Source organism: Saccopteryx bilineata, chromosome 6 (assembly GCF_036850765.1).
Source record: "Saccopteryx bilineata isolate mSacBil1 chromosome 6, mSacBil1_pri_phased_curated, whole genome shotgun sequence".
NCBI classification, from domain to species: Eukaryota; Metazoa; Chordata; class Mammalia; order Chiroptera; family Emballonuridae; genus Saccopteryx; species Saccopteryx bilineata.
In genome coordinates this window covers 155,570,835-155,588,415 of record NC_089495.1, presented here as the reverse complement: position 1 = coordinate 155,588,415, position 17,581 = coordinate 155,570,835, and the positions used below count along the sequence as shown (strand labels likewise).

Genomic DNA, 17,581 nt, shown 5'->3' with positions numbered 1-17,581 from the left:
GATAGGAATACATTCTTTTAAACTTACTTAGTGCATGCCTTCCTCCTGGCTTCCGGCCCTCCGTCTGCCTCAGAGGTACCCTGATACCATCTCTCCAGAAGAGGGCTGACTTCTGAGTGGAAGGCCAGGAGCAGGAGGCCAGGAGGGCGTTCCTTAACTAACGGGAAGCCAGAGAATTGCCTAAAGAATGAACAATGGACTAAAAAGCACACCCAGAGGCTGTGGCTGCCTATACAGTGGGGAGCAAGGCTTATCATCATGTATGGTCTTCTTTTGGGAAGTAAAATATTTATGAAGCTGCGTGGCTCAACAGAGGAAACTGAAAAAATTCTGTTTCAGTGAAAGCAATATTTCCCTCTCCTGCTCAGATACCATTTTATAGACAAAAGGTATATTTAAGTTCCTACATTGAGCTATATTCAAATTGCGGCCAAAAAAAAAAAAGGCTTCCGCAATAAGAAAATTTATTATAATTTTAAAGAGCACATAATTGGATCAATACATGTCTGTAGAAATACTTTTCCAAATGACATAAACATTCTTCTTCCTAGACACTAAGCTCTTGGAGAAGAGAATCTCTAATTCATCCTCTACCCCTCTCCCCAGTCCCAGGACCTAGTACAATATTTGCCCAATAAAAGTATTTAATGAAGAACTGCTGAGTGACTATATGATAGGTAAGACATGATATTACAGTTTTTTTTAAGAATTGTATGCTATAAAACCTGTTTAATTATAATTTGTATGTATTTTAATTAGATGAGGGGTTAACACTTTTTGCATTTTGTATTATATGTGTATTTTACAAATGGATTATTTTGATAAATGTTAGAAGAATAAATAATTAGAAAAGCAGCAACAGAATCTTGGCTATCCCACTACTCTTTTAGCCAAAGCACTGGTGGTATAGTGGTTTGCAGAGATGCCTCCCTGCTACTCTTTCACTTTCTATGTTCTGTAGCAAATAAGAAATTCAAAACTGAAATTTAGAAGTCACAAACCACAGAATTCTCCACTTTACTGCCGAAGACGTCAATGGTGAATCCCTAGTTATTGCTGATTACAGAGATATCAGCTTATTTCAGTATAAATATTCACTATTCTAAATAATAAGAAATAGTTACTAATCAATTTTTAGTAGACAAGTCTTCATTGTTTTATATTCCTTGATTAAATATTTAGAGTTCTTAGTATACATATTATACAACAGAACACTAAATAACTCTCAACAATTATGTCATATTTTTTAAATGATAGGAAATAAATTTTATAGTGTTATTATGACACGTTAACATATATACTCTTTGCTCATTAAGTATAACATACAAATTGTGCTGTAATGTTGATATAACTAATAATAGAACTGAAGCTGTTTATAAATATAAAAAAGAAAAATTTCATAACTAGCTAGCTGATATACACTTAGGCATAAATTATTCTTTAAGGACTAAAATATTTCTTTATAGAAATCAAACTCTCATTCTTTTTTTAATTGCTTCATTTGCTATTTCAAATGTAGCTTCCCACAAAATATATTACCTTTTCTTCATAGGTGCGTTTTAAATGACTTTTCTCCATTTGAAATTTATTTTCTTGATCCTATAAATGACAAATATTTATTTTTATTATATTTAAATTGCTACTAGAATTAATAAAATTAGTAATCTAAGAAAACAGATAAATCTGCTTGATAACAAAGGTTGAATTTCACGTATTTGTAAAAACCGTCCAACTTTCTGAACTACAAATAGAAGCATGATTAGCTTTATGTGAGAGGTCATAAAACCTTAGTTATCACAAGATGTACTACTCTTAAAACTACGTAACCCTTAGCATTAGAAGATTACTTAAAATGACCAACTGAACCAACATGGAAATAATAAATTTGAGATTATACCATAGACCAGTCCCTGGTATGTTTTGACCATGAGGGAAGAGGAAAGATCTAAAAGATGTGAAAAGGAAGGTAGGAAGGTAGGAAGGAAAGGACAAAGGAAGGAAAGGAGGGAAGAAGGAAGGGAGGGAGAGAAGAAAGAGAAAGAGAGAGAGAGAAAGGGAGGGAGGGAGGGAGGAAAAGGAAGGGAGGGAGGAAAAGGAAGGGAGGGAGGAAGGAAGGAGGAAGGAAGGGAGGGGAAAGGGAAAAATAAATTATGAAGACTGGCAAATAACAACTTAAAGGGAGAAAACTATTCTTTGAACCTATAGGGTATTAAGCCAAGTGAAATAAGTCAGAGGAAGACAAATACTATGATTTCACATACATGCAGAACCCAGAAAACAAAACAAATGAACAAATAAAATCGAAAAGACTCATAGATACAGGAAACAAAAGGGGAAAAGGGTTAGGGGGTGGACAAAATAGATAAAGGGAATGGGGTTAAGAGGTGCTATAAACTTCTAGTTTTAAAATAAATAAGCAATGAAAATGTAATGTACAGTTTAGGGAATACAGTCATTAATAGTGTAGTAACTTTGTGTGGTGACAGATGGTAACTAGACTTATTGTAGCGATCATTGCCTAACGTATATAAAAATCAAATCACTATGAATATGAATGTACACCTGGAACTCACAGGATATAACATGTCAATTACATGTCAAAAAACAAATAGAATCAGATGTGGCCACTTACATTTTTAAGGGCTTTTTTACTCTTATTTGTATATATAAGCCAAGAAAAGGAAAGGTAAGCTTTAGCCATTGTTCTTCTGTGAAAAGATATAAGACTTACCTTCAGTTGTTGCTGTCTTTGAAGTTCTGATTCCTGTAACTGCTGTTTTAATTGACAGATGTTCTGTTCTAATTCTTTAATCATACCAGATGCCTAGAATAATTTTGAGAATAATAATAAAAAAAGAATATTGCTTTTTACCATTTTATCATTTCTAGTTGAACAAATTGACCTCCCCCCATCCCCTGAAGGTTCAATCAAAATCAAAATGATCTATACATCTGAATTTAAAATGCTTTCTAAAGAAGTAAAAAAAAATCCCATCTTTTATTTCTTTTTTTAAATTTGTGTTAAAAATTCCAACTTTTAAAGTAAAAATATATGTTGAATATTGCATAGTATTTAAAGTTATGTAAATATCATCATGCAGAAATAATTGGCTTTACAGAAAAAGTTTTACACAAAACTTTCCAATTTCAATTTTAAAATCAAATCCTCTGGAACACTTAATTCATGAAATATCGCATGACTGACTGCCTGAGAATTGTACCTAATGGATTCCCTTTGCAGAAAGTGCCACTTCTTAGACACAAAGCGTGCGAGCACCAGTGGATAGAAAGCCACTCATATATGTACATCGTGGGCAGACACTCATTCATATATGTGCATAGGATGAAATGTAAACTAAAGCATAACCAAGATATCAAAATAATAATAATGCATAAAGTTACCCTAAAAAATACATTATTAGCACAAGTGAACATTTCTTCTTGGAGTTTTACGTTTCCTTTTTTAAAAACTATGGTACAAGGGTTAACTTATTATGGCAGAATTCAGTTTATTAAGTATTTATGCCATGCTACATATTAGACATTTAGTATTTTAGGTATTTTAAATGCCAATAAATATTATTTCAGTCATTTCAAGAATAAAGCAAAGGAGAGACTAATTTCCAATGCCAAATAGCTTCTACCTGGCTACCTACAGCCCTAAGCTGAGTAAAGTAAATAACTATATACTTTGTACGTTATATATGTATGTAAATCACTTTGTATGTATATATACCAGCATAGATATAATACCTTAGAAGCTGAAAGGGCATGTTCCTTTTTCAGAAGGTTTATATCAGCATCATTTTTGGTCTGTAACAGTTTCATGTTTTGCTCATAATCATTTATGAGATGATCTTTCTCTTTATGCAGTGTGTTGCGCCTAAAAGAAAAGAAAATGCACTCCCAATGTATTTAAAGTCAGTTCCTAGAACAGAATCTTTAGTCAACCAAATCCAACTGCATTATCTTTCAATATATCAAATAATTATCAACATTTTTATCAACTTTTTAAAAAGCATTATGCTTCATATGTTACATAAGACTTTAAAAAATAAACAGATGAGAGTTATTTAGTTGGAACCCTCCCAAGGTTAATGTGCAAGGTGTGATTAATTTTGGCATATACTTTACAGAGTTGCTATCAGTACTTTCACAGCCACACCTGAGAGATATCTGACTTCAGACAATACCTTGCCTTTACTTCTTGTAACTCACTACATGTTATCTGGTAACATCTCTCAAGCTCCATTTTTTCTTGAATTAATTTCTGCTTCTGTAAATTACTGTTCTCTGCCTCTCCAGTCAGCTGCTGGACACGGGACTCCAGTTCTTTGACCATCTGGTTCTAAAAAAAAAAAGGTCATTGTTAGAAAAGCCTCTGACTTTGACTTTGTAACACTTTGGTATCATTAAGTAGCCTGAAGAAAATATGTGCCCTAATAGAGGTAATTAGACAGAAAACAAGTGTATTATAAACCATGCTAATAAAAACTAAATCAACCTCTAAATTAACTAAGTCTTTAAAAAATGCTTTCTGCCATAATAGAAAGATCATAACATTTATGTGCTTTTAGCCATTCATTCATTCATTCATTCATTCATTCAACAAATATATACTGAAGTCCCTATCCTCAGGAAGATTACATTTTCTTTATACAACTTAAAAAATTTATATTGTTAGGTGAGTACTTAACTGATTTTGCTCTTCATTTGAAGTTTTAGAAACGTTTTAAAATTATAAAAGCAATGTTATAGTATTTTTAAAAGGAAATTCATAACCCAGAATCAAATAGACAAAATATTCCCCAGATTTCCTGAGAAAAAACGGTTGCCTATAAGTTAGAGTGGCATTTACGGAGGTGATGGAAACAGAGAAACAGTGAGGTCCTGACAGGTGAAAAGAGCATACCCAGCCACACTCAAGTCAGCTGTCCAGTGTCCGACCAAAAACGCCTGGCAGTAGGCCACTGAACCAGAAATCAAACAGACAAAATATTACAAACAGAAAGAAGGTAGACTTCATTAAACAAACACTAGCCAGTTTGATAATAATTACCATGGTTCTCAAATGAATTGTTAAAAAGCCTCATCAACTAGAATCATCATTAAGAAAAAGTTATAATGAATTAACTCAATGTTTTTTAATTTTCTTTTGAAAGGGTAATGAGAATGAGAGGATAAGATGAATTTATATGAACTTATAAAATATATAAAAGGCATTTCTTTTATAAAGTTTCTCTTGACAGCACATGAACACAGAATATCTGAGCTGGAAGACACTCTGAGGGAATTAGCAGTCAAGTCACCAAGCCACCAGAAGTACACCAAAGAGAGCTAGCTAGAGGCTCACTATGCAGACTAAGACAGCCCTATTCTATCAAATTTTTATTATTTTTATTTTATTTTTTATAGTTACATAAATGAAATGATCTCATCAAAATTTTAAGAGATTCAAATAAGTCAAAATTACAAAATAATCTACAACAGAAAAGATTTTGCAAGTTAAAAGCCATGGATATACTTACTATATTAAAGGAGAATATATATATAATTCTTCCATACTTAAACACCCAAAACTGCCTGACCTGTGGTGGCACACAGGATAAAGTGTCAACCTGGAACGCTGAAGTCACTGGTTTGAAACCCTGGGCTTGCCTGGTCAATGCACATATGAGAGCTGATGCTTTCTGCTCCTCCCTCCTTCTCTCTCTAGCTCTCCCCCCCCCTTCCTTCCTATCTAAAAAAGTGAATAAACTTTAAAAAAGTAAAATAAACACCCAAAACTTCACAGACAACAAATATATTCCAAGGAAGAAGACTGTCATCACTGAGTGTTTATTATAGACCAGATACTGTGCTGAGTATTTATAAGCATTGGGCCATGTCATCTTCCCCCTGAAACTATGACCTACGTATTACTGACATAAATTTAAGTTAGAGAAAAATGAGATTTAGCAAAATTGATTAACTTGTCTATAATCACCCACCAGTAACCTGGTAAGCAGCAGAACAGAATTTGGAGCTCCCTCTTCCAAAACCCACTTCATTATAGCGCCTCTAAGACTATAATATTTTGCTCATGGGATTAACAGAATGAATTTGCAGAAATATCTCAGGCAGACATATCATTTCAAAACATAAGGCATAGATAAGAAAAGCTCAATGTAATACTGGAATACCTGAGGTCTCTTTCTTCGCCTTCCAAATTATTATTGTTATTGGTATCCATACCCAACATAAGATTTTGTTTAATTCTGTAATTTGCAGGCTGTACTATTTCTTAGCTAGAATAATTTATGATAAAGGACAGAATACTGAAAGTCTATTCATTTCTTTGGCCCTTTATCAAGAATACTCATTACACAAGGAATGAGACTCATAAACATAATATTATATAATCTGCTAAGGGACTAGAGCTATAGAAATAACCTATTACCACAAAAGAATCCCTAAATAGCCTATTAAAATAGAGATGGCTCATCACTCAATTATTTCTTAAATATACATATCACAATTAGCTTAAATTAATCCAAAAATCATCAGTTTTAAAATATGACAAAAATAATATTTAAGAAATCAGTTTTCAAATGTAAAACTTGAATGCTCTAAAAATAAAATCTCAACCTCTTTCTCCCTCTTTCATTCCCTCCCCCTCTCTCATTCTCTCTCTCTCTCTCTTTCTCTCAATAGGTAGTGGCAATGTGACTGAGGTATTATTTGATTACCTTCTGGCTCTTACATGGAATTAATATTCAAACTGCATGGAATAACTCTAACCTTTTCCCTGTTTTGCTTTTTATATCTATATCAGCATTATAATAGTGACTAACAAATAATTTCATTAAACAATAGTTATATACAGTCTTCCTCTCATTTGAACAAATTAAACTGTTCATCCCAAATGTTATCATGGGATGATGTTTCTAATTCAAAAAGACTATGCTCATCTTTTAACAATAATATTTCTTACTCTAGCACCATACAAGTAGAAAGAATGCACTCCCAATTACTCCATCACTAACAGAAATAAAAAGTATAGCTCCCCAAGTAAGAAAAGCTGGCTCAACATTCAAAAATCAATTAATGTAATCCATCACATCAATAGGCCTTGGCATTAAGATCTATGCTTATTGAACAAATACTTTTCTATATGCTGATACAACTTTTTGATTCAAAAAGCAAATATATGATGACAGTTATTCATTTTAATACTCATTTATTTTTATTTATTATTTTATTTTTATTACTTATTTTTAAAGCATTTTCTTAACCCTCATGTGTCTTATACAAAATAGAGTAGGCACAAAGGAAATTTTTAAATTTTAGACATAAAGTCAAGGAAAAGCCTATACACATATATGTAATATACCTTAAAAACAACAACATTTGGCCAAAATAATATTTTTTAAACTGAATACCAAGAACTGAGGAGTGATAAAATAGCAGAGACCTCAAAATGGGGTAAACAGTTATTCAAAAAAAGATGCTGTAGAATCATCTTTTCAGGCTGTAACAGAGTGTAGAAGGGAGTGCAGATATGTTATAACAGGATCAGAGAAGGGACAGAACTGTACAGTTAATGACAAACAGATTACCTTAGGGACAGGAACTATGTTCCCACATTGTGAACGCAAAGGCAGCACTTGGAAGACTAGGTTGGAGTTCTTGAGTGGACATGGTTTGTAAGCAGTAGTTATAATAGGCATCAGATTAGTCATTCAAGTTCTTGGTCACGGGAAAATAGGACAAATAGCATGTGTGAGATATGGAATGAGCAGACAGAAAGCGCTACTGGAAGACTACTGGCAGAGTCCTGGAATGAGGCAACAATGGCCTGACTCCAGTGGTAGCTGTGGAAACAGGGAAAGACAGCAGAGCCAGGAAAACTTCCAGGGACGTAAACAATACTATTAAGTGAATACTAAATGAAGGAGGTGAGAAGTGACAAGAATCATAAATCTTCCCGGTGTAAAACCTAATATACCAAGAGAATAGGCACATTGAGAATTAAGAAAGTTTAGAAAAGGATATTATATTTGGTATAAAATATAGATATAATTATAGATAAGGAAATCGTAAAATCTGATAGGCTTTCAGTTATACAAACAATAGACAGAATAAGAAATATAGGAGTTTTGTGTACAAACTTTGTTTGAAATCCTGTAAGAGTTAATGGAATTCTATCAATATAATTTATTTCTTGAAAAAATTAAGAGAGAAAAAAATATATTTCTGTCAATAGATACTGAAAAGCCATTAGGGAGAAAAATCAGAAGTTACTTCTAAAGGATACTAACAGAAATAAAAGAAAATGACTTAAATATCAAAAGGGCTTTTTACCAACAATCAGCAGCAATCCTCATTCTAACCATGAAATGCCAAAGTCACTTCCACTAAAACCAGGAACAAGTCAAGGTCACTCACAATCTCCATTTTTATACAACAGTATTTTTGGAAATTAAAGCTATTGAAATGAGACCAGAAAATAGTGTAAAATTGGGGAAAGTTAAAACTAATTTCTATTTACAGTTTATATTATTTTATTTGTCTAAAACAGAAAGGACTATTTAAAAGTTACAAAGTCAATAAACAAAATAGAAGAGGTGGTGACACATAAAAAAAATCCTGTAAGAGTCGAAAATTAGAAAGGGTTAGTATTCAGCAACTATTTAGAATCCAAAGTTCCACTCTTATGGCAAAAGGAACATCACATTTTATTGTAACTTTTTCTTGAAATTTGACATACATACAGGAAGATGCACACATCTTCATTATATATTTTGGTAATTTTTTACAAACTGAACACCCCCATGAGTCACTGCAAGATGTAAACATTACCAGCTGATCTGAAGCCTTATTGGTAATCTTCTACACAAAGGTAAACACTATTCTGACTTCTATCACCAAAAATTAACTTTGCCTTTTGTTGAACTTTCTATAAATGAAATTCTAGAGTACATACTCTTTTGGGACAGGCTTCATCGTGTATAGTTTATGTCTGTGAAATTCATCCATGTCATGGCATACAGCAGTAGTTTAAACCTTTTCAAAGCTATATACAGGATTCCATTGTAAAAACAATGTAAAATAATTTATCCATTTTACTGATAGGTTGTTTCCATTGCTAGGCTGTTAAAAATAATGTTGCTATGAAAATTTTCATACAGGTTTTATGGTACATACATTTCTTTTGGTTATACTTCCCACGGTGAAATTGCTAAGACACAACTGATTTGAAAACTGTGTCCATGTTGAATAGGAGTGGAGAGAATGGGCAACCTTTTCTTGTTCCTGATTGTATAGGAAAAGTTCCAGTTTTTATCATTTAGTATGATGTTAGCTGATGGTTTGTCATCAATGGCCTTTATTATGTTGAGGTATTTTCCTTCTATACCCATTTTGTTGAGTGTTTTAAATATAAAAGGATGTTGTATTTTATCGAATGCCTTTTCTGCATCTATTGATAGGATCATATGATTTTTGTTCTTTGTTTTGTTGATACAGTGTATTATGTTAATAATTTTACATATGTTGAACCATCCTTGTTTCTGGGATGAATCCCACTTGATCATGATGAATTATTTTTTTGATGTGTTGTATTTGATTTGCTAGTGTTTTCTTTAGGATTTTTGTATCTGTATTCATTAAAGATATTGGTCTGTAGTTTTCTTTTTTTGTGTTGTCCTTAGCAGGTTTTGGTAAGAGGGTTATGTTGGCCTCATAAAATGTGTTTGGAAGTACTGCTTCTTCTTCAATTTTCCGGAAGACTTTGAGAAGGATAGAAGCCAATTCTTCTTTGAATGTTTGGTAGAATTCACCAGTATATCCATCTGGTCCCGGACTTTTATTTTTGGTGAGGTTTTTGATAGTTGTTTCTATTTCCTCCTTGCTTATCGGTCTGTTTAGGCTTTTTACTTCTTTGTGATTCAGTCTAGAACAGGGGTCCCCAAACTTTTTACACAGGGGGCCAGTTCACTGTCCCTCAGACCATTGGAGGGCCGGACTAAAAAATAAACTATGAACAAATCACTATGCACACTGCACATATCTTATTTTAAAGTAAAAAAAACAAAAATGGGAACGAATAAAATATTTAAAATAAAGAACAAGTAAATTTAAATCAACAAACTGGCCAGTATTTCAATGGGAACTATGCTCCTCTCACTGACCACCAATGAAAGAGGTGCCCTTTCCAGAAGTGTGACGGGGGCCGGATAAATGGCCTCAAGGGGCCGCATGTGGCCCGCGGGCCGTAGTTTGGGGACCCCTGGTCTAGAAAGATTGTATTGTTCTAGGAGTTTATCCATTTGTGCTAGATTGGTGAATTTGGTGGCATATAGTTTTTCATAGTATTCTGTAATAATCCTTTGCATATCTATGATACCTGAGGAAGATGATATTTTAAAACAACAGCTCAGATAAGGGGCAAATATCCAAAATATATAAAGAACTCACAAAACTCAGCAATACACAAACAAATAGTCCAAAATGGAAAGAGGACATGAACAGACACTTCTCCCAAGAACAAATACAAATGGCCAATAGATATATGAAAAAATGCTCATCATCACTAGCTATTCAAGAAATGCAAATCAAAACTACTATGAGATACCACCTCACACCTGTTAGATTAGCTATTATAAATAAGACAGGTAATAACAAGTGCTGGAGAGTCTGTGGAGAAAAATGAAACTTTATTCACTGTTGGTAAGAATGTAAATTAGTATAACCATTATGGAAGAAAATATGGTGGTTACTCAAAAAATTAAGAGTAGAACTACCATATGACCCAGCAATCCCTCTACTGGGTATATACCCCAAAACTAAAAAACATGGGTACATAAAGACACATGTACCCCCATGTTTGTCGCAGCATTGTTCACGGTGACCAAGACATGGAAACAGCTAAAATACCTTTCAATAGAGAACTGGATAAAGAAGATGTGGTATATATATACAATGGAGTACTACTCAGCCGTAAGAAATGATGACATAATATCATTTACGACAACATGGATGGACCTTGATAACATTCTACTGAGTGAAATAAGTAAATCAAAAAAAGCTAAGAACTGTATGATTCCATACATAGGTGGGACACAAAATTGAGACTCATGGACATAGATAAAAGGGCAATGGTTACCAGGGGAAAGGGAAGGGTGAAGAGGGAGGGGAATGGGGGGAAGAGGAGGGGCTTAAAAAGAAACAAAATATAGGGTGACGAAGGATGATTTGACTTTGAGTGATCAACTGTCCAAATGATGTGGAGGTGTTTTCTCTAAATCTATGTACTCTGGCTGACCAATATCATCCTGTTAAATTTAATTGTCTAAATAAAAAAATTAAACTATGTCCATGCAGAAACCTGAAAGTGAATGTTCAGTACAGTTTTACCCATAATTGCAAAAAGCTGAACACAACCAAGATGACTTCTTCAGTAGGTAAATGGATAAACAAACTATGGTACATCCATATAATTGAATATTTTTCAGCAATAAAACATAAATGAGCTATCAAGACACAAAAAAACTTGAAGATATCTTAAATGTATAACTGCTTAATGAAAGAAGCCAGTCTGAAAAGGCTGCACGTAGTATAATTCCAATTACATGACACTCTGGTAAATACGAAACTATACAGTCAATACAAAAGATCTGTGGTTGCCAGGGACTCCAGGGAGAGGGGGAAAGGATAACTAGGGTGAAGCACTTGTGATTTTTAGGACACTTAAAATATTATGTATGATGCCATAATCATGAATATATGATCAGATAAATTTGTCAAAACTCATGGAATTCTAAAATGAAACTTATTTTAAAATAAGGGCAAATTTAAAAAAAAAATTCAGGAGTTTGGGGGTGTGTCCCAGGAAGAAATATACACTGTGACAAGAAAATCCAGTTATTTTTAAAAATTCATGAAAAAAAAAATCATTGAAGGGATGGGGAAAATGTGATGACCTAAGCAATTCTGAAATGAATGGAGTTTCTAAGACCAAAGACAAAAGGAACAGCACTTAAGTACTATAGTCTGGTTGACAAGCTGGTTCCCACGATGAGTGTGGATTAACTCTGATACTGGTGTACACGTGTACTGGAATTGAACAATTAAGGAAATGAATGGAAGATCGTGGAAGTCAAGTTTCCATTGTTGGATTGAGAATTTGCATATACACAAAGGGAGAATGCTAGAATATCCCATGTGGTAATGGATTAGAGTTACAGACATCGGTAAGAAATTGTATTTAGTTTAATGTAGGTACAGATGGTTACATATAGGAATGTTTGTAGACACACATAGATACACAGGTTAGTAACACACATATACTTCCTTTATTGTCAGGTGAGAGGGCATAAAAAACGTCACCTCAGTAGTTATGAGCATACCCACCACACAGATGGTAGTATCTAACACTATTCTCCTATAATCCACATCAATGTGGATGTGTAAAAGAGGTACAGGAGCCCAATGAAAGAGTTCTCAATAGCCAAAACTGGAACAATTTGAGTAGTAAAATAAAGTAACATTGGATTATAACTCGGAGTATAAAATAAAAAATACCCATGAGTCCATACTGGTATAAGCAAATAATTGAGTAAATTAATAAATGGGGGAGAGGGGAAAAGCGACAAATCTCCCATGTAGAAAGACTCCAAATAACTAACGTAGAAACTCTACCCCAAGTATGGACAGCAGTACTCCCTGCTTGGACAGAGCCAGTAACTTTCTTTCAAAGAGGACAGTGTGGAGAAGCAGGGAGTAACTTTAAAGTAGAAAATCTAGTAAATACAACTTCAGCCAGGTGACCAAGTTTATATCACTAGTTATAAGTCATTCATAGTATGTGCACTTGATATGATGTGATAAGATTAACACTTCACCGTTGTGATCTTACTGTCTCAACCCATAACCCCAGTCCAACCATGAGAGAAACATGAGACAAAATCCCATAGAGGGGCCCTGGCCGGTTGGCTCAGCGGTAGAGCGTCGGCCTGGAGTGCGGAGAGGTGCCCATTTGCTTCTCCAGCCCCCCCTCCTTCCTCTCTGTCTCTCTCTTCCCCTCCCGCAGCCAAGGCTCCATTGGAGCAAAGATGGCCCAGGCGCTGGGGATGGCTCCTTGGCCTCTGCCCCAGGCACTAGAGTGGCTCTGGTAGTGGCAAAGTGACGCCCCGGAGGGGCAGAGCATCGCCTCCTGGTGGGCAGAGCGTCGCCCCTGGTGGGCGTGCTGGGAGGATCCCCGTCGGGTGCATGCAGGAGTCTGTCTGTCTCTACCCATTTCCAGCTTCAGAAAAATACAAAAAAAAAAAAAAAAAAGCCCATAGAGGGGTATTCTGCAATCAACCTGACCAGCACTCCTCAAAACTGTCAAGGTCATGAAAAACAAGGGAAAGCTGAGAAACTGCCAACTAAGAGGAGCCTAAGGAGACATGAACACAATGTAATGTGGTATCCTATAATGAGATCCTAGAAAAGAAAACGGACATTTAGTAAAAACTAGGGAACACTGAATATACTGTGGACTTTAGTTAATAATGTATCAATCATGTTGCATTTATTGTAACAAATGTAGCAAAATAATGCAACATATTTCTAAGAGGAGAAATTGAATGAGAAGTACTGTATATAGGAACTCTCCGTACTATCTTCTCCAATTTTCTGTAAATGTTAAACTGTTCTAAAAAATAAAGTCCATCTTTAAGATGGTCATCCTATTCAAAATGTTGAACTGGTGCTATCAGCAAGTTTCTTCTTGACAATCATTGGGAGGTGAAATGCTGGTGATGACTATAAAATGACAAATTTTAGCCATATTAGAGTAGATAAGTTGCTCTATAGATTACTGCATACCACTACTAACAATTATAGTTAATAACAGTTAACAAAAATTTCAGGCGCCTAAACCCTTTTGATGCTTTTTGAGGTGGGACTCTGAATAGGAAAAAGAGCTCATCTTCATTTGCACCACATCTCCAGCCCATCCCTTCAATTATAAATACTATATATAGTCAACAAAGCAAGGCGGCATTAGCAGTGCCTACAACTGACAAATCACAGATATTGTTCCAGTCCACTACAGTGTTAGATAAGCACTAAATATTGTTCACCTTCATCGCTATTCATAAATTACAATAGTTAATAGGCCCACTGCCAAATGTTTATATATACTGTGCTCATTTAGAAACACATATATTACATTATCATGACTTTCTGACAACTGTAACACAATATAACTTCTTTTCTTTGTAATCTTATATTTTATAACCTTTATATATTTTATTAAATGTACAAATATTATTCTGAGGACGGAATAGACCTTAAAAATGCCAGCAGGACCCATGATACAGAAAAAGATAAAGAACTTTACTAATAAAGCCAAAAAGTCTCACCAAAGCCACCAGACTTACCGTGCACCTAACCTTGACACTGATAGAGCCTGTCTACTTACAGCCTCACCTCCCCACGCACCTAGTAATTTTGCTATAATTTTCCTGTTTATAAGTTCTAATATTATTTTTTAAATCCAGTGTTTACATGTTTAAATGAGTTTTGCACAAAAGCAGCCCTGCCAATACCAAAGGACATAACTCTAATAATCTATACCAGCATCTGCTTACAACAAATGGCCCTGAAACAAGGCTCCACAAAAGAAGAAAAAGCCTGAAAGAACAACAAAACTGAGAAACTAATTCTCAGTGACAGTCTCGCCTTTCATCGTGAGCCATGCCTTGAACTCTACCTTGTTTAATTATTAAATCAGGAGCTGCTCGGCAAGACCTGTCTAGTTTTGATGATTCTGAAATTCAAGCCTGCTGACAGACTGTCCGTCTTTCTTTGTATGTACTATTATCTAATGACAGGGTCTGAATGCTAATTTTGAAATTCAACTTTCATTAAAAACAGAATGAAGTTTTTCTGAGAGTGACCTCTTGGCTCCAAAGTATCACTTTTCTTTATATCCCAAATTCATAAAAATTAAAAATTCCACAGTGAAAGATACTGCTCTCTTAATATTATTTAATTAATAATATAGAACAATGCAGTAAACATTTTAGGCAGTCAGTATGTTCCACAAATTCCAATTTTAAAATTACTTAACCTATTTATTTCACATTTGTGAAAATTCAGGATGCTGAGATGATAAAAATGTAATTCAGATATAATGATAAATTTGGTTTCTGATCATAACTTTGCACATCATGATTATCCAGAAGAGAAATTCCTGATGTTTTTCCCCAATAAGCCTGCTCCAGCCCAGCCTGCGCCACGTCGCTGACTGCACCGTCGTTCTCCCGGTCTCCCTCCAGACGACGCCCAGGCCCAGGCCCAGCTCTTGCTGGACGACCGCAGCAGCCTCCTCATTGGTTCCCCTGCTCCACTCTCGGTCCCACAGTTTGTTCTCCACATAGAACCAGAGACACACATCACTGTGGATCTGGCTTCCCATATGTGAACGCTATAAGATTGACCCTGGAGCTGGTCTAGGGGTCTCAAGCCAGGCCTGGGTAACTGAGTGTTCAGATGCCACAGGTTTAAGCTCAAAGACGTGCTTGGGCCAGCCAGGCCAGGTGGGTGGGCTGTGAGTGATACATGAGCACTGGGTTTATGCCTGGGAGACAACCCCCACCGTTCCGGCAGACTGTACACATTAGGAACAAGACTGATGAGGCACACTTGCCTCGGATGCAAGCAGCCTGGGTTCGTGCCAACAGCTTACCTGTTCCAGGCTGAGGTGCTTTGGTAAGTCAGCAGGGCTTCTAAAAGGCTGCGGACACCTGCCCCTCCCGCACTCAGCCACAGGAGCTCTGTAAGGAGGCTGATAGGGCCCTCCCTCTCTCCTGGTCTCTGCAGGGTTCTGTACTGGCCTCCTCCTGTACTTGCACAGGAAGGGGACTTGGGAATCACACACGTGATAACTGTGTCTAGTCCTTCAGTCAAGATGCCGCTACTAGGAAAATCTGCCTTAAAGTGGTCACTCTAGTCCTACCTCCCATTTGATTTTCTTCACCCAAGTATTAAATATTTTCAGAAAAACAGTCAAGTCTTCAGGTAAAAAGAATGAAACAAACAAAAAGAAAAATATATAGATATATAGATAGATAGATATATAGATATCTCTCTCTCTCTCTCTCTCTCTCTAGATTGAAAGTTAGTGAAAAAAACAGGAAAGATTTACAATGGTTTCCAGGGGGTGAGATAAAGTGTGTGTGTGGGGGGGGGATCAAATAACCCAGAGTGAAATCCACAGCTGCTTCTAGAGACTGCCCACTGTCACACATAAACCTGGACCAGGTGGGAAGGTAAAGCGACTTCTTGCAATTCTATACCACACTTGCTCACTGCACACATCCGAAAAGCACAGACCCATGGAGAATCAGAGCCTAGTTTCTAAAAGTGGCCAAAAAAGAGAAGGACTTACTGTGGCCTGTGTCTGCAACACATAGTCGTTCTCCATCTTGTTCAGACGCACATTCGTGTCCTCCAGCAGTTCCTGAATATTCTCTGTGTGCTGCTTCTGAAGGTCAAACTTCTCCTTCTCCATTTCTGCGACAGCGTTGTGCAGCTACATGGTGAAATGAAAAGTAGACTCTTTCATCACTCTTATAAAATAGATGATTTTACAACTCAGGAAATTGTTTTCCTATTTATTTCTCTATTTATTTATATGGTGCCCCAAACATTAAAAGATATAAAACTCACAAATAAACATTCAAAGTAAAGATACTATATAAAGAGCATGATCAAGAAATTATTTTTGCCTGACCAGGTGGTGATGCAGTGGACAGAGCATCGGACTGGGATGCAGAGAACCCAGGTTTGAGACCCCGAGGTCGCCAGCTTGAGTGCGGGGTCATTGGCTTGAGTGTGTGATCACAGACATGACCCCATGGTCACTGACTTGAGCCCAAAGGTCGCTGGCTTGAGCCCAAGGTTGCTGGCTTGAGCAAGGGGTCACTACCTCTGCTATAATGCCCCCGGTCAAGACACATATGAGAAATCCATCAATGAACGACTAAGGAGCCGCAACGAAGAACTGATGCTTCTCATCTCTCTTCCTTCCTGTCTGTCCCTACCTGTCCCTCTCTCTGACTTTCTCTCTGTCTCTGTCACAAAAAAAAAAAAATTCTTTACTTTCCTGACTTGGAAATTTTAATGGATCAACAAATCTTAAAGGGAATTATCCACCTCAGGAAACAGCAGTAAATAAATCAGATAGATAATACAATGTCTTAGCTAAACCACACTCATGTTAGCCTGAAAGTACATAGAAATCTTTATAATATTGTTATTGATTAGGAATATTATCAGCCCTGGCCAGTTGGCTCAGTGGTAGAGTATCATCCTATGTGTGGATGTCCCAGGTTTGACTACCGGTCAGGACACACAGGAGAAGCGCCCATCTGCTTCTCCACCCTTTCCCCTCCTTTCTCTCTCTCTTCCCCTCCCACAGCCATGGTTTGATTGGTTTGAGCACACTGGCCCAGGCACTGGGAATGGCTCCCTGGAGCCTCCACCTCTAGTGCCAAAAATAGCTTTGCTGCGAGCATCGGCCCCAGATGCGGTTGCCAGGTGGATCCAT

At 36.1% G+C, this 17,581-nt stretch overlaps 1 protein-coding gene across 4 annotated transcripts in view; it reads right to left on the bottom strand.

Annotated features, from left to right (window-relative positions):
- The window catches only part of CEP112 (centrosomal protein 112), a 471,596-nt gene that overhangs the window by 338,487 nt on the left and 115,528 nt on the right, over positions 1-17,581 (bottom strand). For all 4 annotated transcript variants that reach the window (XM_066235884.1, XM_066235886.1, XM_066235887.1 and 1 more), the window contains exons 12-16: positions 16,421-16,564; positions 4,194-4,348; positions 3,754-3,883; positions 2,732-2,824; positions 1,540-1,599 (exon numbers count right to left, since the gene is read on the bottom strand). In XM_066235884.1, the coding sequence (XP_066091981.1) occupies positions 1,540-1,599; positions 2,732-2,824; positions 3,754-3,883; positions 4,194-4,348; positions 16,421-16,564 (582 nt within the window). The remainder of the gene's footprint in view (positions 1-1,539; positions 1,600-2,731; positions 2,825-3,753; positions 3,884-4,193; positions 4,349-16,420; positions 16,565-17,581) is intronic.